At 47.2% G+C, this 21,094-nt stretch overlaps 4 protein-coding genes across 4 annotated transcripts; 3 read left to right on the plus strand and 1 right to left on the minus strand.

Moving 5' to 3' along the window:
* Window positions 1-1,328: 1,328 nt before the first annotated feature.
* On the plus strand, window positions 1,329-3,029 carry F4812DRAFT_461573 (uncharacterized protein; the record flags this gene model as incomplete). The annotated part of the gene is made up of 3 exons (XM_047937895.1): window positions 1,329-1,599; window positions 1,862-2,555; window positions 2,609-3,029. The coding sequence occupies 3 exons, from the start codon at window positions 1,329-1,331 to the stop codon at window positions 3,027-3,029; spliced, it is 1,386 nt and encodes a 461-aa protein (XP_047788201.1).
* A 3,740-nt stretch (window positions 3,030-6,769) lies between these two features.
* On the plus strand, window positions 6,770-9,447 carry F4812DRAFT_438012 (uncharacterized protein). The gene has a single exon (XM_047934959.1). The coding sequence runs from the start codon at window positions 6,862-6,864 to the stop codon at window positions 8,698-8,700; it is 1,839 nt and encodes a 612-aa protein (XP_047788202.1). The 5' UTR covers window positions 6,770-6,861; the 3' UTR covers window positions 8,701-9,447.
* Window positions 9,448-10,775: 1,328 nt separating this feature from the next.
* On the plus strand, window positions 10,776-12,202 carry F4812DRAFT_461575 (Reticulon-domain-containing protein; the record flags this gene model as incomplete). The annotated part of the gene is made up of 5 exons (XM_047937896.1): window positions 10,776-10,830; window positions 11,039-11,071; window positions 11,175-11,336; window positions 11,402-11,703; window positions 11,780-12,202. The coding sequence occupies 5 exons, from the start codon at window positions 10,776-10,778 to the stop codon at window positions 12,200-12,202; spliced, it is 975 nt and encodes a 324-aa protein (XP_047788203.1).
* Window positions 12,203-13,875: 1,673 nt separating this feature from the next.
* Window positions 13,876-19,823, minus strand: F4812DRAFT_438020 (type II DNA topoisomerase). The gene is made up of 4 exons (XM_047934960.1): window positions 19,486-19,823; window positions 16,034-19,375; window positions 15,711-15,983; window positions 13,876-15,652 (listed from the first exon to the last, which is right to left on the minus strand). Exons 1-4 carry the CDS (start codon window positions 19,558-19,560, stop codon window positions 14,261-14,263), a joined length of 5,082 nt encoding a protein of 1,693 aa, XP_047788204.1. The 5' UTR covers window positions 19,561-19,823; the 3' UTR covers window positions 13,876-14,260.
* Between the last annotated feature and the right edge of the window lie 1,271 nt (window positions 19,824-21,094).

A 21,094-nucleotide genomic window follows, 5' to 3' on the forward strand; every position in this document is an offset into this window, starting at 1 on the left:
TTTCCCTGAATTCCCACTGAATTCACTCGCATATCTTCCAGTTACAAACCTTTTGCACGCACCCACTAGCCCTATGTGCCCCAAAATCAGCCCAAGTTTATTTGATTGCTACCTGGGAAAGTACTGACCACAACCACCCCCGAACAAAATCTCGGTTGTTTTTTTTTTCTTTTCTTTTTTTTTCTGATAACCCGATGGGAACACAAGCATCCATCATTCTGACGCATATTCCATCCCGCAGTACCATCAGTACCATCAGTACCTTCCATACGTCCCACAGCTAAATCCTTGTTACGACTGCATAGGGCCGTCCTGTCACAACCTTTCCCCCCCTACCAAACCTTTATTAGTAGCTTCTCTCTAGTTGCGGACGCTTGGCTTCCCTCCCAGGCCAGGCGTTAGGGGCTTTTATACATTTGGTGCCTCTGGTGTCTCTGGTGTACGAAGTACGTACAATACATACTTGACTTGACCTAAAGGTACCTTCATACGATACCTCAGATACCGTCCCAAAGGTCTTTTCAGCCCAGCTGGCCCACGCGGGAATTGTCGATATTCTCAAGATTGACGAATTGGCACCCCATCCCAACGCCTATTACGCAGAACTTGTGGTCCCCGCTCTTATTATCTGTCTTAGCTTTTGGCTCATCCTCATAACGAATCCTTGGCTCTCGTTCTCGTCTTAGACAATACTACCTCTACTACGTACGAGAGACGACGCTCGGGGACGTCTAGGTATTTGGGAAAGGAGTAACCTGAACATAGCTGACCTTAGCCTTTTCCTATCCTATACACACACATACACACACACACACGCACACGGTACGGTCCATTTTGGTAACAGTATAGGTACATGAGAACTACCTATTCGGGCCTACATCTATACAATCTCTCAAAGTACCTGGTTGATACCATAGGTTCGAATCGCGCTGTACACCCCCCTTATTGCGATTTTCGAATTGGGTAATCAATTCGGTCCCCAGGTCGACGCCGTTCATCCCAAACCAATCGATTGGGAAAGAAAGGATTATCGCTATAGGTCCAGGAGAAGTTTGGCTCAAGGTTTAACGTTTAGTAGAGTGACACCAAGGTCTCGTTGTTTGGCTCGGGAGAGGGTTTCAGGGTGCATAGCTGGCACTTCATCGTCATACACCCTTGCTATTTTCGGACGCACCCCACACAAACGCGCGACACACCACATTCGCTTGTTGTGGTGAACAAATCTGAGCCCCAACGAGTCCCGTCCCAGATCTGCCCTCGCCCACGTCACGCTCGCGCCGCCCAGCCCTGCCAGCTGTGCCAGCCGTGGTGCTAGCCTATCGTGAGCCATGTACGCAGGCAACTATGGTCTTCCGAATGCCATTCCTCCTGCGGGATCACAATACAATGGCGGCGCCCCACACCCAGCTTCTCACAACCATCACTTACAGCCCGGTCAAGGTCATCCCAACCAGGCTTCTATGTACAATCAGCAGTTTCCCATGGGTGCGCAGGCCGCTGTTGGTTTCCCCGGTGTTCCTAACATGATGTCAGGTCCTGGTCCTGCAGGAATGATGCAAAATACCGGTATGCCGCACATGGCCGCGGTTAGTGGTCCGAGTAAGCACCTTTCCTTGCCGTCGGGCTTCTTTGTCTCCCTAGCCACATTCCATTCCCCGTAATCCTCCATGCTACTGTCCAAGGCGGCTGATAGCAGGTACACACATCATCCACCGGCGCGGAAGACACCAGTGGTCGTGTAGTCTTTGTGCTTCCGTGGCTCCCTTGTTAACCCAATAGACGCGGCGACAGCTGCTAATGTTTATTCACTTTACTTGATCACGCTTATTATAGTGATGGGTTGATTCGCTAATCTATATAGTGCCTAACTACCAACCACCGTACACAAACTCACCTTATGGCGCTGGTATCCCCAGCTCCGTCGCTCCCCAGATGAACATCCCTCCCAGCTATATGGGGGGCGGCATGGCTATGTCTGCATTTCCTATGCATCACGGGATGAACCCACAGCAACAGATGATGCAGCGTATGCAACCACCTCTACCGAATACACCGGGAATGTCAACTCCTACGCCTCAACGGACTTTCCAGAACCAAAGCCCTCAGAGCCAAACCCCTCACAGCACTCCTACTCCAAATAACGCGCCGAACGCACAGCAACATCCGGTTTCCACACCGCAAAACGCGCATAGTACACCGCAAAACCAGACACCGAATAATGCGCAACGGCAACAACAGCAACAACAGCAACTGCTATCTAATAATATTCCGACACCGCAAACCCCAACGTTTCCGGTACCAACCCAAAATAACGGACCCAATAACGCGTCATCCGCGTCGACGCCATTAAGCCCGGGTGCAGATTCTAGGGATAAGGAGCGAGTCGGCGTGATCTTGGAGATTAACAACGAGCTACTATTAGAGGCTATGCAAATACAAAACACACAACGGATACTGAAAGAGGAGAGGGCATCTGCTAATGGTACTGATGGTGTTACAAGCGAACCGGAAAAGAAGCCAACCGAGGAGGACATGTTAGCGCAAGATTATCTCCAGTAAGTTTGAACGCGGTGTTGGACGGGAGACAAAAGCTTACCTACGATTATAGATGTATGCGGAGGCTCCAGACAAACTTGACATATCTGGCGGCATTGGCCGATAAGAAAGGCAATGTCACAGCCGGGCCATGTCCCAGCTACTTGAGAGCACCACCACTCAATACGAGTATCAAGTTAAGGATGATGGTTGGTCCAGACGGATCAGAGAATCAAGAAGCTCCGGACCGGGGGGAGACGGCCAAGTACATCCAAGAATTGTATAAAAAGCTTCAGGCCCTTTATCCAGGTATGGATCCAAACAAGGAACCAACACTTGGACTTCCCGGCGGACGGCAGAATGCTCAGCAAGCGAATGCGGCAAAGCCCGGCCCTCCTCGGACGCCTGGTCAGCCTAGCCCAGGGGGACAACAGACTCCAAAGATGGCGACTTCGGCGCCCCCATCCTCTATGACGAATATAGCAGGACCATAGAGTTAGTTCGACCCGATTAGAGTATTCGGTTTTAAGAGTTGAGTATAGGTCGACTTTTTGCGGGCATATAATATACGGACCTTGAAAGATTCAGACTTGAATGGATTGGACTTCTTGTTATGAATGAAGATATTTTTACTCCACGTGGTATCTTGTATAGAAAAAAGAAAATACCCCGCTAAGATCGACGTTACATGGTGATATTGCGGCCTTGAGGAATTCGCGGGCACCGGCGTTACGTTTTTTTTTTTTTTTTTGGACGAGGTATTGCTTTACCTTCGTTAGATACCTACCTAAGTATATACGAAGTCAAAATAATGCTGTATAACTTATAAACGGTTGCAAGCATTCATAATAGTTGATGCCGAATACCTAGATATTTTTTGGGAGGGATTTTATGTTGTTTACATTTTGTATCATACCCACTCTGTATGAAGCTATGTACAGTACGTATAAAATTTAAGAAGTATGAAGAAGTCACGATGTATCATACCTTAATGTTTACTCGACCTAATCGGACATTGCATTAATGCTGTATGTTTTGGTGAGATGATTCTTCATTCTCACCTGCACCTTTCTGCTGCTTTGCAGTAATTGTAGGATTTTACCAACATCGAATCCTGCCTAGTTGCATCTAGTTAGATGTAAAGAGTTTTCTTCGAGCTGTGGATTCTAGAGCTCAGGCTTTCCCTATCTCGCTACGCTACTATTGTAGATCGTGACAGCACGCGTAAAGGCGGGCAGCGGGCACATGATAGAAGCTTCAGCTGCAGGACGCAAGGTTGGGTGGGTGGATAAGTTTAATGCGCTAATGTCGCGGGATTATGCGAGAAAGCGGCTCTAAGATAACCCAATCATGCAAAGCAAGTCGCTTCTGGAACTCTGGGTATAAAAAAACATAAAAAAACAGGGGTTGGACCGCTTAGGTGAGTTAACTAGGTAGGTACCTAAAGGTTGGTTCGTTCAATAGAGGTAGGTACATATAGGCTTGAAAGCCTTGGGTTCATGTATGTACTAGGCCTACTCGGTAAATAATATATGTATTATGTATTCCTATGTCAAATACTTACTATGCATACCCGGGCATTAGTATGCTAGACCGCCTCTTATGAGCCAGAGCATGCATATTTATCCCCATAACCCAACCACCGATATGATTTAGATGGTACAGGTTTTACGTCCACGTATTGAGTTAACAACAACAACAAAAAGTGTGTTTAGGAAGGTACTGTAAGAATATAATTCATACACACTAATAATCTAACGGTAGGGCTTACAATAGTGGCGATTTAAATATTTTATTTTATACTATGTTAGATACACAGGGGGATCATTTGGGATTCAGGGTGGAATAGATTATTTAAATAGCGGCTAATGCAGGGACGTAGGTGTAGTAGTTGTAGTAGGAGCACTAAAATGCTCCAATTGGAGAGGCGCGTCGAAGGTTTGGTGTAACTCATTAAACCGATGATACGGGATGGAATGCAACCTAACGTAATAGGGGAAATTGGGGAATTTGACCTAAGTTGGTTTTTTTGGTCTCAGCTGGCGCCTCCCCCTCTTTATCCTCCTGCCGCCTGCGAATGCCCTCCTTCTATCGTTGAGGGCCCTTAATTCATATCATCGTGTTTCGTCTTAACTTATTTTCTTATTCGCTCATTATATATCCCTAAATAATTTTCTAACAACTAATTACCTACCTAATCACAATAACAACAACAATAATAATAATCAGCCCTTTTGAACGGGCACATTCTTCATAGTCATTCGTTCATAATTCTTTTCGACCCTCATTAATTCGTCTACATACCTACCTAGGCTATCCACTCCTTACTACTTCCATCAGATGTTTTCTTTAGTTACTAGTATATCCACCAAGTAAAACTGACAGGCCTATTAACCAGTTAGACAGCGAGAGACTAACAATTGTCATTGCATAAACTTGAAATATCCCCTTCTAGGCCATTCCCCCCCATCGTATTAAGTATCGATTTCGACCCTAGACGGACCAAAGAAGGAAACGTTCTTAGCTGATGCTGATTGTATCCCCCGAATCCCTGAAGCGAGTCCACTCTGTCCCCGACTCCCCCTGTTTCCTTGGCGGGGGGCACCCAAAGGCTGGTTAGGATGCTGTAGCTGTTTGAACAAAACCATTTTCAGTGTTAATGCGTGTAAAAAAAAAAAAAAAATACACCGCCGTTACCTCGACTTGCGCTAGATACTCTCACCGTTTTTCAAGCCGTTCGATTTTGCTTTTGCGCTGTACGCTGTACGTTGTCTGCCGTCTGCTGTGAGCTGTTGGCTGTCGATGCACCGTCGTACGAGACTCAAGACAAACTGAGGTCAAGGGGTGATCACCACGTTGAAGCTTGAGAGACAAGAGAACACTGGAGTGTAGATCGGACTTTCCAGTCACCCACTAACCACCTTCGTTTCGAACCCGAGTTAACTAACCTACGTGATGGAAGGGGACTCAGAGATACAGCAGAAAAATGACACTTCTTCAGTGAATGTGCCGTCAAGTCCAGCAGAGTCGAACTCACCGAAATCGCCTGTCGAGAAAGTCGAACGCAGGATGCCGGAACACGATTCGATGGTGACGGTTCGATTGTCGGAGCCTCCTTCTCTATCAGTGAATACGAACCTTCCGTTAAACCCTTTACCTTTTAGAAAGAGCATCTGGGGACACGAATGTACACCTACAAGTGCAACAACGCCTAGCGTACCGCCTGTCATGGAAGTAGAAGAAGGAGGGATGGAAGATACCGAAATGGATTTGAAATTGCCTACTAGCCCCAAATCTCCATCGAAGGAGATGCAAACTACAGGTTCTACAACAACTACCCAGGAAGAAGAAAAGATAACCGAAGACGATCCAATGGACGAATCGGATACGGAAGAGGTCAACTGGGACCAATTACAAAAGACGGAGGACGAAGAAGTCAAAGACCAAGACGATAATGTATGCTGCACACCCTACATCGTATACCCTACAATCCTATCATTTGTCTACCTAGGTAGTTACGCAGTTCCATACGCCAAGTTCAAAGAAACAGTTTCTTTAACTGGTTGAAATAAAGGCTAGATCTGCGACGATGATGACAATGACGACGACGACAATAATGCTAACATGATATTTGTCCAATTTTTTTAGTCTACAGCATTGCTATTGGCACGACTCGAACAAGAGAACAATAAAATTGCTACGAATCCAAAAAGCGTTAAAGTCAAGGTTGTCGAACAACCTCCCATCCGCCGACCTAGACCCCCATCCATGGCACAGATGAGGGATATGGTAAATGCACCAACTCCCATGGCTCTACGATATTCTGTCCTTCCTCCCCCACCGATGACCGATCTCGAATTCTATATGGCTCTCGTCAAAGACTACCAGCAGACCGCCGCCCGTCTTCCTACATTGTTATCCAAAAAGATCCGAAAGGGAGTACCACCGCCTCTACGAGGGGTTGTGTGGCAGAGTATGGCGGGTGCTCGAGATAGTTTTCTCCTAGAGGAATTCGATAGGCTCAGCGGCGAGTCGAGTCCTTATGAAGGCATTATCGGCAAGGATCTGGGTAGAAGCTTTCCTGGGGTGGATATGTTCCGAGACCCAGACGGCGACGGTCAACGAATGCTCGGGAGAGTTCTCAAATGTTTTAGTCTCTACGATACAAAGATTGGATATTGCCAAGGACTCGCTTTCCTAGTTGGTCCTCTGCTGATGCACATGCCAGATAGCCAAGCCTTTTGCGTCCTAGTCCGGTAAGTCGTTATTTCGAAAATCTATTTTGGAGGACAGAATAAGCTGATCACTATCTTTGAAACTAGGCTAATGGAATACTATGACCTACGGTCATGTTTCCTGCCCGACTTGTCAGGTCTACATGTCCGCATCTATCAATTCCGGGAGCTGCTCAAGCAGCATTTACCCACATTATCGAACCATCTTGAGGAGCTTCAGGTCGACCCGGCCTACGTTTCACAATGGTTCCTCTCATTTTTTGCAGTGACATGCCCCTTGCCAATGTTGTTTCGCATCTACGATGTAATATTTGCCGAAGGCGCTTCAGAAACAATCATGCGGGTAGCTTTGTCGCTTATGCGAAAGAACCAGAGCCGCATCTTGGCGTGTACGGAGATGGAGGATGTCATGCAGCTCCTTTTATCTCGTGGGCTGTGGGACTGTTATCATTACAATGCCGACGAATTCGTCGATGATTTCGTTAGCTTATCTGGGGTCGTATCGAGAGAGAAATTAGCCCAACTAGAACAGGGGTATCGCGAGGAAAAGATCGCCAGTGCCAATGCCGCGCGAACGGCCGATGTTACCACAGCTGCTTCCCGATTTTTGGGCCGCTTATGGGCCACCAGCATCTCCTCCCCGAAATCTGGAACTCTTTCTCCCGGATTTGCCGCACCTTTAAGACCCTTAAGCATGTTACGCCGAAGTGCATCGAAACAGAGCCTGGCTTCTACATTGAATTCGATGGAAGCCAGCTCTTCTAGCGTCCTTAGTTCGACATCCACCGACGCTACTACCATCTCTCGCGATTCCACTTCAAATGCCGACGACTCGTCAATTCGCGAATCAACGCCAGTCGTCGCGAAACAACATTCGAGTCGTAACGCCGCCGACAGGAACCTGCACACGCAAATTGAAGATCTTCTTACCGCCCTCAGCGAACTGCAACGAAACCATGCGCTATTGGCCACACAGCTCCAACAAGAAAGGGAAGAAAGAGATGCAGACAAGAAGGCCGTAAGGTCGTTACTAGATGGATTGAAGAAGGACAGGGCCAACAATGGTGCTACCAAAACAACAGAGGATAATCAAGATGCCAATGCCAAAGCAGAAGATGAAAATGAGGAAGGAGAGACTCCTGCCCGGAGTCGGTTATCGGTACTGCTAGAGGCAGTCGAGTGCCGCTTTTGCGATGATGAAGGACGCGAGCGATCTGAGTCGTCAGTACTGACTAAGAGCCAACTCCGCGAGGAATTAGCCAGAGCCAAGGAAAACCTCAAGATCGAGATGTCTAAATCTATAGACTTCAATCGGCGCATCGAAGAACTTGGACAGGAAGCAAACACCTTACGAGAACAGCTTCGTGAAAGTCACGCTCATGTCCGAAACCTCCACCAGGACAAGCAACGTCTTGAGAGACAGGTCCATACTATGCGTGTGCGAGCTTCATCTGAGACAGGCGGGTCGGAATCTGGAGGGTGGTTCTCGTCGGGGAGTAGCCTGACTGCCAACAACGCCTATAACGGGGCCAACCGTGGTCTCCGGGAGTTAAAGCTTGGACGTAGCAAGTCAACACCCAACACGCAGTCGGCCTTTGGTCAGCGTTCCGGGTCGCTAGTAAGGACGCAAACGGAGCCAGTCACACCGGGCGAGCATGATGCGCTCGTTCTAGAGCTGATACAAGCCAAGACTGCCGAAGCAGTGGCTCGTCAGGAAGCCGACGAGTACAAACAGAAGCTCGAAAGCCTGCGAAAGGCTTACGGACTTGGTCCAAGCGATGCCCCCAACGCAACGGCAGCTTCGACTGCGATGGGGATGATTGGACGGTTCACGGCTACAGTCTCCGAAGCAGGCAATGGTGCTAAGAGTACTCCTACACCCACACCACCTGCTACTAATGGTGGCGGTTTCTGGGGTTGGCGACGATAAATATCGTTCCCTACTATGTTTGACGGTGGTGCTGGAATAAATAGCGGACGGTCCTGCGCGGTGGAGGTTTTTTTTGGGATCAAGCTCTTCTCAGATCAGAAGCGAGCGAGCATTGTTGGGAAGGGCGGAAAGAAGATTTGCATTTCTATGTCGATTTCATCGGAACAGATTACATCTCCAGGGCGGCGGATCATTATGTTTTATCTCAGTTACCATAATAACTTTATGCCAACCCGGTGTATATAGACGGGGGATTTGGCTGGGTGGCTTCTTTTTTTTTTTTTTTCCTTTGCCGATGGACATTTGCTTAGCTTGAGAAAGGTATACGCGAGCTTAGAATACGTACACCGCGCAAGGCCGAAGAGTGGCAGCTTGGAAAGGCATGTTGCGGATTGCTTTTGCTTTTATGGCTAAACAGCATAGAAGAGTTCCACGATATCCAAATATAGCATTGCCAACCCGTCACCCATGGAGACTTTCAAACTTTGCATCAACTAGTTTCTACTGATAGCATATAGTAGTATTCAGATGTGGGATCGTGAATAACCTACCTAATCTATTTACCACATTTAGTTTATTACCATGTAGGTAGGTACCTAAACTTAGGTATTATATCAGAGAGCCTACCTAAGGCAGCAAGTTTATAGTAGTAATGACGAGGTCGAAGGTGAGCATGATCTTGAGGCCATGATGACTGCTCATGATATAGAATGCGTCATTCGGGGATCCATCAGTTTAGAAGATCTGGGCAATGGGCAATGGGCATGGGGGCATGGGGGCATGGGGCATGGGCCGGAAGTTGGTCGTGTGCTTCTTAGCGGATAATCACATGCAAGGTAAGCGACACTACACCACGATATCGCAGAGTGACGACATGGGTGGCTTTGGCCCTCTGGAGCTTGTAACTACTATTGTACCTGGGTATGTTTCGGATTAGAAATGAGTCCCACGAGATACGGTCGTTAGAGCAATGCGATGACGATGTGACTTTTTTTTCCTTTTTATTTCTTTTTTGTAGTGTATTGTAAGTAACGGAAATGGAGTTTTCGGACTTTTTTTTAAAAAAAAAAATAAGAAAGGTCGTTTGAGCTCAAGTGATAAGTCGTGTTTTACCAATTTCTGGGACGGAAGCATGACGTTTGACAAGTTTGGTTAGGTACCTACAGGACACGCTACACTTAAGCTACCTTGTAGGTTAGGTACCTAACAGCTAACCTTAGCGACACCTAGCGACTTCGGGGTACATCTCTTTTCTGCAACTAACGGGTAGCCCGCATGTGTAATTATTGTACTAGCTAGTGAAAGTAGTGAAAGTAGGGGAGGAACCTTCAAGAACATTTTGAAGCCGGACCGTAACCTGTAACCCGTTCCTCCCCTTAGTTGCCTTAGGTACTGGTTAAGTTGTGGCTGTTACTGTAACACTTGCTCTCTGGGTTTGTTCGGCAGGTGATTTGTAGTACGGTTTGGTTGGTTGGTCAGGTAGGTGCATCATGTTGGCCCTGGCGTGGCGTCATAACGAACCAGGCACTAGCCACATTTGCAGATGTACCTAGGTCCTAATGCCAGTAAAGCAGCTCCGCTGGGGGTCTAGTCTTGATGAAATCACTCCTTTTTTTATTTGCGCTGGCCTTTGCTTCAACCAGATCGCTCAATCCCACTAACCTCTTCCCCTACCAATAAACCTGAAATTCCTTCCCGCACCAAACAACCAGCAGAAAAAAAAAGTTCCGAAGACTTTCTTATCTTCTTTTACATCTTCGACGATTCTTTTCTTCTTTTTTCCCCTTTTTTTCTCTGCTTAACTTACTACCTTAAAACAACTACAATATAAACATCACCAACAACACCTAAGAAAGAAATAGGTACGTGGTTTTCGATATCGCTTTTCCCCATTGACACTCGGACCCAAGTAACATTGGAGCTCACCCACAATTTTTGGAACAGCAAAGGCATCCGACACTCCGAGTAGAAACACCTCCTTCTTCTCTGATTCTTCTTTATTAGCTACGATAACAATAACAATAACAACAACAACCAACTTAACAAATACTTATCACACCAAGATCATCTTCATAATGGCCTCTAATGACCCTACTGCCAACGGCAGCTCTGTTGACACTTTGAAAGGCAGTAAGGTAAGTTTATCTACATTCAAAAGATGCAAAGATGATTTTCGTCCCACCCCACGCTCCGGAGAACACACGGGCTAACTGGTATACCGTGTACAGTATCTCAGATCTCACAACAGCAGCTATCTTTAGCTATATTTCTTTTCCCCCCGGCTCCGTCGGCCCCGTCGGTCCGTTCGTATCATAGAAACTAATACCTATTGACGTAGATGCCAGAGCTGCCTACGACCAGCTCGCAAATGGTATGTCAACGGACTAACTAACTATCCTACTTTTCTTTTTCTCTCTTCCTTCTTATTTCTTAATTTGGGAGTAATATCATGGCTAATGGTGATGATATCTTAGGCCCTGTGGCCCAGAACGTCAAGGACCAGACCGCGAAGACATCTGCCGAGTTTTCCAACCTAGCCAACGCCCGGCAAACACCTTCGCAGCCTGCTGCTACGGGTCAACCTTTGACCCATTATCATTCGTTCTTCTCAGAGCTCTTGTCTTGGAACAACCCTCGTAAGTTCTAGACCGCCTTCTTCCTTTATCAGACCACCGTACGGATAATATCTAACCCATCGTAGGAGCTTCTGCCATCGCCTATGCTTCTATTGTCTCGGCCATCTTCGTGGCTAGATACCTCGACGTCATCCGATACACCTTCAAGCTCTCGTATATGGCCTTGGCCGTTACCATCCTTGCTGAAGTCTCCGGAAAAGCCATCCTCGGCAACGGTCTTACCACCCAGTTCCGACCCCGCAAGTACTATACTATTCCTCGGGAAACTCTTGAAACCTTAATCGGTGACGCCCACGAGCTCCTTAACTTCTTCGTTATCGAGTCTCAGCGAATCCTATTTGCCGAGAATGTCACCGCTTCAGTCGTTGTACGTATACCCTTGACTATATCGCATTTAACCACTATATTATTCTAGGTACCTCTTGCTAACAGCGTGGTAACAGGCTGCTATCGGAGCTTTCCTTTCCTACTACTTGGTTAAGATCGTCCCTTACTGGGGCCTTGCCCTGATTTCCACCACGCTCCTGTTCTTCGTGCCTCTGATCTACTCAACCAACCAGGAGCTTATTGATCACTACCTTAAGCAGGCCTCGGAGGTGATCAACAGCCAAACCGAGCAGCTACGTGAGGTTGCCAGCAAGCACACTTCCCAGGCCACTGAGCTCACCAAACAATACGTCGGTGACTATACCGCCAAGGCCCAGCAAATTCTCCACGGCCAGACCAAGCATGCTGCTGCCGCACCTCAGACCAACCTGAAGGACTCGGACTTCCCTCAGGCACCCAAGGACGCCTTCCAGAAGAAGCAGGAGGAATCTTCCGAGGAGGAGTCGGAGGACGAGAAGGAACCTCTGATCTCTACTTAGACGAGTTTCTAAGCAGGGCGTGATGTGGCTCAACAACAGTAGAGAACCACCTCTCTCTCCTCTCTCTCCTGTACCTACATAATTTGCTAACTACTCCGCCTCTATTTTTTTCCGAGATTCGACTGGCAATAGCAATGGCAAGGCAAGGCAAAGGCACGGCAAAGGCGCGGCGACTTGGTATGACTTTGAACTCTTCACAGCATAGATATTTGAGAGATTGAGGAAAATCACTTGTTTTTTGTTTTCTTTGAAAGCTTCCTGGATTGGGGGGAGGAAGGGAAAGAGGGGAGAGAAGGGGGACCAAATAGTTGATATTATCTTTTTCTTTTTTTCCTTCGGCCCACGACTTTCCTTGACAAATGACATAATTGGAACCGTCCCTCCCTTCCTCCTTGAGGGGAGACGGTTATCTGGTTCTGGAGTGGGATGGAGGGGAGAAAGGGAAGGCTAACGGTTTAATTTTACATGTTAACCAAATCGTTTGTGTTTTTCTCTCTTTTTTTCATTGCACCACGGACTTTTGGCAATTCCTGTCTCCCTCTTCCTCTCTCCTTTTCTCTCTCCCGGTGTCTCTCGTGAGTGACAATGGTATTCTTTTTTTCTTACCGTATTTATTAAATCGATGCTGCTGCTGCTGCTGCCGCTGTTGATGTTATTGTTGTTGTACTTTCAACAAGACATGTACAAGCAGAAGGGAACGATGAGATAACCCGATAACCCCTTGAATATTTGTTGTGATGGACTGCGGTGGTGGTGGTGGTGAATGATTGTAAGAATGAGAGAAGAAGAGAGACGAGATCGGATTGGAATGGAACGGAATGGTCGAGAGGGATGTGTGGTATGTATGTATGTGGTCGACTTACATTACCTTACCTGAGTGTACTGTGGTAGGTAGTAAGTAGGTGGACGGATAGGACGGACAGACAAGATGGATGGATGGATGGACGAAACGAAACGAGAATGGCTTTTTGCAGTACGAAGTAGCATTAAGTACCTCAGCAGTACTATGGACGAATGTTGTTGTTGTTTATCGTGTTAATTACGTGAGTGAGTGCTAGGAAAAATTGTTATGTTATGGTACGAAATGACAGTGCAGGGAAGTGAAGCAGTGCAGACAGAGAGGTGAGGACGAGGCGGAACTTCGAGCGTAGTAGTAAGATAGTAATATTTTCGAGTATTTCCCTTCCTTAGGTTAGGTATACTTGGCCTGTTGTTGCTTAAAGGGTGTCTTGTTTATTATGATTGTGATGATGTTGTGTTGACGTATTATGTACAATACACCTACCTACCCTACCTGTCTAACCTGCCTTGGGTAGTGTTGGTAGTGTTCTAGGCATATCACGGTAATACGATATGAGTTTATGTAAGAGGGTGGATATTTAGTTGATATGACATTACCTACCTACTTTGGTGGCATCTAACATGAGGTTGGTGTGCTACTTACTTACTATAGAAATGGGTAGAGAGAGTAATGAGATTTACGGTAGTACTTAAAATGGGATCTCTCACTTGGCTATTAAACAACATAAGCCTTGGATTAAGGTCTCACGCAAGCTTAGAGAGAATATGAATATGGAACGGAAATACGCACTACTAGAAGGGAAGATAGAAAAAGTACGAATCGAATCACGATAATACATAGCGTTACCTCACTTCACTACGTGGAAACCTGGTTCATGCTTACGAGATAGAATTGATGAGAGGACATTCTCCTATCTAGTATACATATACATGTACGTAAACAGAATACCGTATATCAGAAAAAGGCAAAGCAGCAAAATTAATAGGTACCTTAAATTAAGCAACCAAAGACAAGACCAACCACCAACGCCTCGTGATTAATCGTCACCCCTCGATCAAATCCTCCCTCACCCCTCATCCGCCTAGTCACCAAAAAGGTATCTGCTACCACACCATCCTTGTTCCTCACCGACGCCGAGATGAAATTAACGATCAGGATCGTTTACCTATAACATGATTTTTGTATCCTGTTACTGATTTTCGTTGCGAGTGGTAGCTCGTTGACCGACAAGTATGCGTAAAGTCAGCTACTAACAATCACTCGCTGTCGTCCATAGCGAAAGCATCGCTCGGTTCGCCATCGTCATCATCGTCGTCGTCGTCGTTGGGGAGCTGCAAGCTGTCTTCATCTTCGTCATCATCGTCAATGATGTAGACTGGCTTTGACTTAGATGCTGCCGCTCGCCCAGGTCTGCCACGAGCCGCTGGTCTCGGCGGGGGTGATGAGTCGGCTTCAGCCATCTCAACGTCGTCGTCTTCATCATCATCCATGTCGAAAACATCCTTCTTCGGCTTTGCCTTATTCTTCTTAGCAGCATAAGCCTTCGCCGCTGGTGATAAGTTTGTAGCTTTAGACGCCGTTACCTTCTTTGCGGGCGCATCTTCCTTAGACTTGTTGGTCTTAGTTCCAGCAGGCCGGCCACGGCTTTTCTTGACTGCAGGCTCGCTGGTGCTGGTGGCGACAGCTACCGGCTTAGACTTGGGCTTAAGTTTAGGCTCCTCCTTTGAGGACTTCGACTTGCTCAGAGGCTTAGAAACAGGGGGTAAATCATCGTCGGAGAGGAAACTGTCCAAGTCATCTCGACGGGTAGTCTTAAAGGGTGATGGCTTGGCCAGCATCTCATAATTGGTGTCGTCATGATCATCCAGATCTAAGGCCTTCGAGGGCTTGCTCTTAACTTTCAACCCGCTACTGTTACCACTGCTGCTATCCGGTCTCGACATGGAAAACAAGCTAAGTCGACCTGTCTTGTTCTCGGACGTGCTGCTAGTGCCGTTCGTAATACCCTTGACCAAATCACCGACATCACCGAGCATCTTGTCGTCATCACTTTCTGACTCGTCGTCATCCACGATGAACTTCTTGGCTTTCGAAGCTGCGGCACGTTTGGTTCGAGGTGCCGGTAGGATCTCTACATCCGAGTCATCAGCTTCGGCTTTCTCCTTTTTAGTCGGCTTCTTCAGTTTAGCAAAGTCATCGTCTGAGAATGGGTCCGAGTCCGAATCCGCCCCACCACCTGCTGTGTCTTTCTTGGAACCGCCATTGAACATGGCTGCAAAACGTTGAACAGACTTTTCCTTAGGCGGATCTTTTGGTTTTGGTGCAGCGGGTTTGGCTGCAGTCTTGGGACCTGGCTTTGATTTGGCTGCTGGGGCCCAGTCATCCTCCTCATCCTTTACCTTACGGCCTCTTCCACCACCGCCAGCGCCGATCTTCTTTGATGTGCGGCGACCCTTCCTACGGATTCCAGTAGCTATCTCCTGCTCGAGGCGCATTTGAGTCTCCCACACTTGCTCAAAGTCTTCTAGATCTTTACACCAGAGATCCTTCTCGCTGAGCGCATCGAGCGTATCTCGCTCAGCTTTCTTCTTGATAATTTGCTCTTTGAGACGGTCGAGTCGCTCTTGGGTGAACGACCAGATCGGCATCTGTTTGTTTGTCTGTTAGTAATAATCCTTTAACACATAGTTACGCATGAAAACTTACGGAAAGAAGGTAATCGTAGCCATTTGATGCTTCGCTAGTTTCGTCGACTGTTTCTTCCTCGTTGTTCTCTTCTTCCTCTTCCTCTTCCGATTTGGTCTTCTTAGCATCTTGTCCTTTAGGGAAGGACTCGTATTTCCGCTCACGAAGCTCCTCTATGATGATTTGCTTCTTCTTGCGAGATACCACTAGCGTGCCGTCCATGATCTCCTGAATGAATCTAGCCTGGCTTTTCAACTTGCGATAGTCCGCGTCGTAGACACCAAGCCAATGCATCTAAGTCAAGTCAGTATAATTCTTGAATATATTCCTATTATCCAACTTACCTTTCGTTCAGTATACATGTTCATACGGTAGTTGTAAAACTCTTCCAGGATATCTTCCACCTTTTCGTATTTGCGGATCATGCCACGAGTATCGAATGCAACCAAGTTAGATGTAGCGACCTGCTTAACCAACTTGAACTTCTCGAGCAGGCCCTCCTGTAAGGCTTGGGCCATGTGCTTCTCATCCAACTGAATTTCGAAGTGGACAGTGTTGTGGTCGTTGAATTCCTTGTAGTCCTTGATGAATGAAGGAGTCTTTTCAGCTCGGATGATTTCCTCAAGCTTTGCCTTGAAATCATCAGTCCACATGCGAATAGGCAATTCGGTGATGATGACCTCATTAGGCTTCCTCTCGTCGACGGTCGCAATACCGTTGAACTGGTAACGATTAGCGTCGGCGGGCTGTGGGGTACCCTTCCAGCCTCTGAACCAAGGAGTCATCGTCTCGAACGGCTTTTCGTCTTCACCGTCCATGCGTCCCATACGTCGCTTCAGGTTTCTAATAATATCCAGAGGGTGATAGTTTGGGATTGATGTACTCCAACCGGTACCGATACCATCCGCGCCGTTTACCAAGATCATAGGGATAACGGGCACGTAAACCTTGGGTTCGATTCTCTTTCCGTCTTCAACTTGATATTCTAGTCTGGGCTCGTCTAGAGGTGAGAACACGCGACGGGCGAAAGGAGAGAGGCGAGTATGGATATAACGAGGACTAGCAGCATCTGAACCACCTTGAAGTCGGGAACCGAAGTTACCACTCGGTTCGAGACAGTTGACATTGTTGGAACCGACAAAGTTCTGAGCAAGCCCGATGATAGTCTGGTGCAGAGATATTTCACCGTGGTGGTATGATGTTTGTTCAGATACATAACCAGCCAATTCAACGACCTTCTTGTCTTTGATCAAGTTTCGCTTCAGACAAGCGTAGATAACCTTTCGCTGACCAGGTTTCAAGCCGTCAACAACCGAGGGGATGGACCGCATGTTATCAGCCATACTGAACAGAATTAACTCCTTGTTAACAAAGTCGTTGTATGTGACCTGCTTAATAGCGTGGTCAAGGTAGGTTCCCGGGACAAAGTTGCCAAGCCATTCTTTACGAGCATCCGCCTTCTTCTTGGAGAAAGCAAGCTCAATTAATTCGGCTTCTTCAGGACGCATCACGTCGAAAGTCTTCAAGTGCGTATCAAGATCTTGGAAATAGACCTGGGCGTCATTGTTGTCGCTGGTACCCAGACCCTTGTAGTACTTCGACTCCCATTTTTTCAACTCGTGCTTGTGCTCCTCCTTCCATTCCTCGTACTGAGGTTGAGTGAAGAATGATTTCAGCCTCAAGGGCTTCTTGGGATTCGGGCCTTGCCAGACCTTTACGATGGGCGTGATGAATTCTTGAAAGAAACCGGGAATCTTAAGAAGGGAGGGGTATTGAACTTGAAGGAAATTGATAAGAAGACCTTTGATATGGCTACCATCGTGATCCTGATCGGCCATGATCATGAGGTGACCATACCGAAGGGATTTGGTATCGGTATAAACAGTCTTGTGCTTCAACCCGAGGAACTGCTTGATGTTTTGAATTTCTTGATTCTTCATGATCTGGTCGATTGAAGCATCACGAACGTTCAGCATCTTACCTCGAAGGGGGAAGACACCAATCTTGTCCGGATCCAGAATGGCACGGCCAGCCACAGCCAAACTCTTGGCGGAATCACCTTCTGTCAAGATCAGAGTACACTGCCAGCCATTCTTGGTCCCTGCCAAGTTGGCGTCGACAAGCTTTGCGTTACTGATTCTCGATCGTTTGTTGCCGTCACTCTTGGCAAGCAGCTTATCGGCCTTGGCTTCCGCAAATTGAATGATGTTGTTGATAGCATCCGTCTGGCTAATCTTCTTGAGGAATCCTTCAGTCAAGACACATTTGCTTCCGAACTGGCTGAGCTTGGTAGTCATCTGCTCTTTAGTCTGCGAAGTGAACGCAGGGTTGGTAATCAAGCAGTTGACAAAGATGAAGATGTGGTTACGGATATGATTGGCCTTCAACGCATGTCCCTTCTTTTTCTTGTTCAAAGTCTTGAGTAACGACTCGCAGATTTGGTCAGCAATATAGTTGACATGCGTACCACCAGAAGTAGTAGCAATAGAGTTGACGAAGGAGACCTGCTGGAAAGAGCCGTCTGATACGGCAAAGGCAATCTCCCATCGAGCATGGGCTTTGTTGTCCTCGAGAATGACGGTACTCGTAGGTTCAATACCCTCTTCGGCACCTCGTTCAAGAGCAATAGCTTTGGCGTACATTTCGCAGTACTTCTTGAAGTCCAGCTTGATATGGTTGTCATTGAGGTAGACCTTGATACCGCGCACCGTACCAGCCATATCATAGACTCGACGGTAAAGCAGCGACTCGAGATCATCGTCGATGCCTTCAGGCATACCAAACCTGTTCCAATCAGGTTTGAAGCTGACGCGAACAAAGTCGCTAGATTTGCTGCTAGATATTTTTGCCTTCTCCATCTTGCCCATGTTATCCCTCCACGTCTGCTTATATCTCTTTCCATTCTTAGAGTCTTGGCATTCTAGGGTAAATTCAGTACTGAAGACGTTACAAAGCTTAGCACCATAACCGTTTCGACCACCTACGGTCTTTTTCTCGTCATCATCGAAGTTGGAACCGGCAAGGAGGTGTCCGAAAACTAATTCGGGAATATAGACCTTTTCCTTGTCGTGGATCTCTACCGGGATACCTTTGCCGTTGTTCTCGACTGTAATCCGACCTTCTGCACGGTCGATAGACACCTTCATGTACGTCATACTCGGATCGCGCTGCTTGTTGTCCGCAGCGTTGACGAGAATTTCGTCGAAGATTTTGTAGAGACCGGGCACAAAGCCAACCTTGGGTCGTAGTTCCATCTGGCTGGTCTCCTTATTGAAGACCCACATCTGCTGCTCAGTGCGCTCGACAGAACCGATGTATGTATCAGGTCGCTTGATAATGTGCTCGAGTTGTGTCAACTTCTGATACATCTCCGTAGCCGTCTTCTTCTTTGACGGTTTCGAGTCGTCGAGCATCATACTATCGTTCTCGATCTCGCCCAAGGGTGGACCACTAGACTTCTTGGCGGCAGGCGCCTTCTTTTGCTTCTTTGCGCTTGGGGGGGTGTTGGAGAAGCCCGAGACATCGTCACCATCATCGCCGCCGTCGTCCTCGTCGCTGTCAGGCTTTGAGCGTTTCTTAGGAGCAGTCTTAGTCGTTTTTAGGGTTGTCTGAACCATTTTCTTTGATGTAGCTTTTACAGCTGGTTTGGCTGCTGCTTTCTTTGCAGGAGCCTTGGCCTTAGGTTTCTGTGCGAGCATCGTGTTAGTACTATAGGAAGGAAATGAAAAGTGAGTGTATGTTTTTTAGATACGAGAAAAAAAAAGAGAATCGAAGACAAGCAAATTGTTTTTCGTACCGGCTCTGGAGAGTAGCCATCTGACTCGTTATCGAAGTCGTCAAAGGCCGACTCCTCCATATTATCGGAATCCATGGTGAGTGCGTTTGGTGCAGTGCACTACGTTCACACGCGACGTGAACAAAAACAGGAATTGACCAACGTCTTGAAAGTAGAGAAAGAGCGCCGCGATTGACGACAGTTGCGCAAGGACTCATGAAAAAAAGAAAAGTAAAGAGACCAATGCTACAGAAAAGCCAGTTGTTTCAATTCTTTTCTCCTTTTCTTTTCTCGCAGAGAGAGGGGGGATGTTACAGGAAGAGAGGTAGCCTTGTGCTGGCTCGTTGTATTATTGCATGTAAACAATTTAACAATTTATTTTCATTTGATAACAAGTTGTAGTCGCGTCCCTTGAAGAAGTGGGGCAATGGTTACAGGCTAGCACTAGGTAGGTACTAGTGTACTTTTGGTATATAGGTTATGTACCTGGTACCTGACAGTCAGACCGGCCAGAACTGCCAGAGCATATTTACAAAATTGGCAGCTGCCCCAAAACGCGTCTCCATTTAGCGGGGCTAAACATCGGCAGCTTGGCCACTACAGAGGTACCAGACATAAGCAAACTTTTTAAACGCATGAGCCACATTCAATCAGCCACGGCAAGATGATAGATCTACCTCTCTCTTATGTACCTTGTACTAAAGATACCTCTCATCTCAACTTGTACATAACAAGAATGTGTTCGCTTGGACAACCTGGAGCTTCACCGGCTTACCAGTTTCATGGGATATTCATGTCGTGATCATCCCCCCGGTCTAGTCAATCTACCTCATACGCCATATTTATCACTTCATCGAAATCCCAGGGTATCTCGCAGTAAGCAAATCACTATTATTGAACTCTAGTATATAATAAACCTCAACCAGATGGATATTACCCAAAGTAAAAAAAAAAACCAAAGCCAAAACCAGCTACCAAGAGGTTATAAAGACTGATGATAATGATGGGAGATACATTTAGAACAACATCATATACATACAAGCTGGAGGCTTCCACGTTTAGACCGGGTGATCTCTTCCTTACCCGGTTACCCCCTTTCGTCCTACCAGAGCACATGGCGTATCCAAGAGGGTCTTATGAAAGGAAGAAACACGGCAAGCAATTGGTGCGTAATTCTCCGCCGTGCATGGCGTCGTGTGATTCCACTTAGCAATGTTTCCCAAAATGTAACGAGACGTAAATTTCCCGAAGTCGACTGTACGTCCCCGTAGCTTTCGCTGCAAAGTCGCACCACGCATAGGTAAGGTAGGTACTAGGTAGGTTACTAGGTAGGAATCGCGCGGAGCCCTCCTTTCCTGCCAGCCTACGCCGTACGACAGCAGATAGCATGGCAATCATCCATCTAGACCTTCCCATCTTACCCGAAGCAGCGAACCAGCCCTGATGAGCCTCAAACTTACCCCCTTTGGGAAGTTACAGGAAGCGAGAAATCCGACGAGACCGGATCGTTAGTCTATGCCATCTGCCTTCTTTTGCCGCCGGTTCCATCACCCGCGTCTATTCAACTGACCTGTAAATCATAGCCAGGATACCCTTTCCACCTTCCCGTCTACCGGAACCGGTGGGGCAC

The sequence above is a fragment of the Daldinia caldariorum genome, assembly GCF_022478825.1.
Source record: "Daldinia caldariorum strain CBS 122874 unplaced genomic scaffold F4812scaffold_14, whole genome shotgun sequence".
Taxonomy (NCBI): domain Eukaryota; kingdom Fungi; phylum Ascomycota; class Sordariomycetes; order Xylariales; family Hypoxylaceae; genus Daldinia; species Daldinia caldariorum.

What these genes read in the sequence shown, in the direction of transcription:
- F4812DRAFT_438012 (XM_047934959.1), top strand. Translation starts at nt 6,862, where the DNA reads ATGGAATACTATGACCTACGGTCATGTTTCCTGCCCGACTTGTCAGGT.
- F4812DRAFT_438020 (XM_047934960.1), bottom strand. Translation starts at nt 19,560, where the DNA reads ATGGATTCCGATAATATGGAGGAGTCGGCCTTTGACGACTTCGATAAC. An exon ending in ATGGCTACTCTCCAGAGCCG is followed by an intron (nt 19,376 to 19,485) that starts GTACGAAAAACA and finishes ATGCTCGCACAG; the next exon opens with AAACCTAAGGCCAAGGCTCC. An exon ending in GCTACGATTACCTTCTTTCC is followed by an intron (nt 15,653 to 15,710) that starts GTAAGTTTTCAT and finishes ACAAACAAACAG; the next exon opens with ATGCCGATCTGGTCGTTCAC.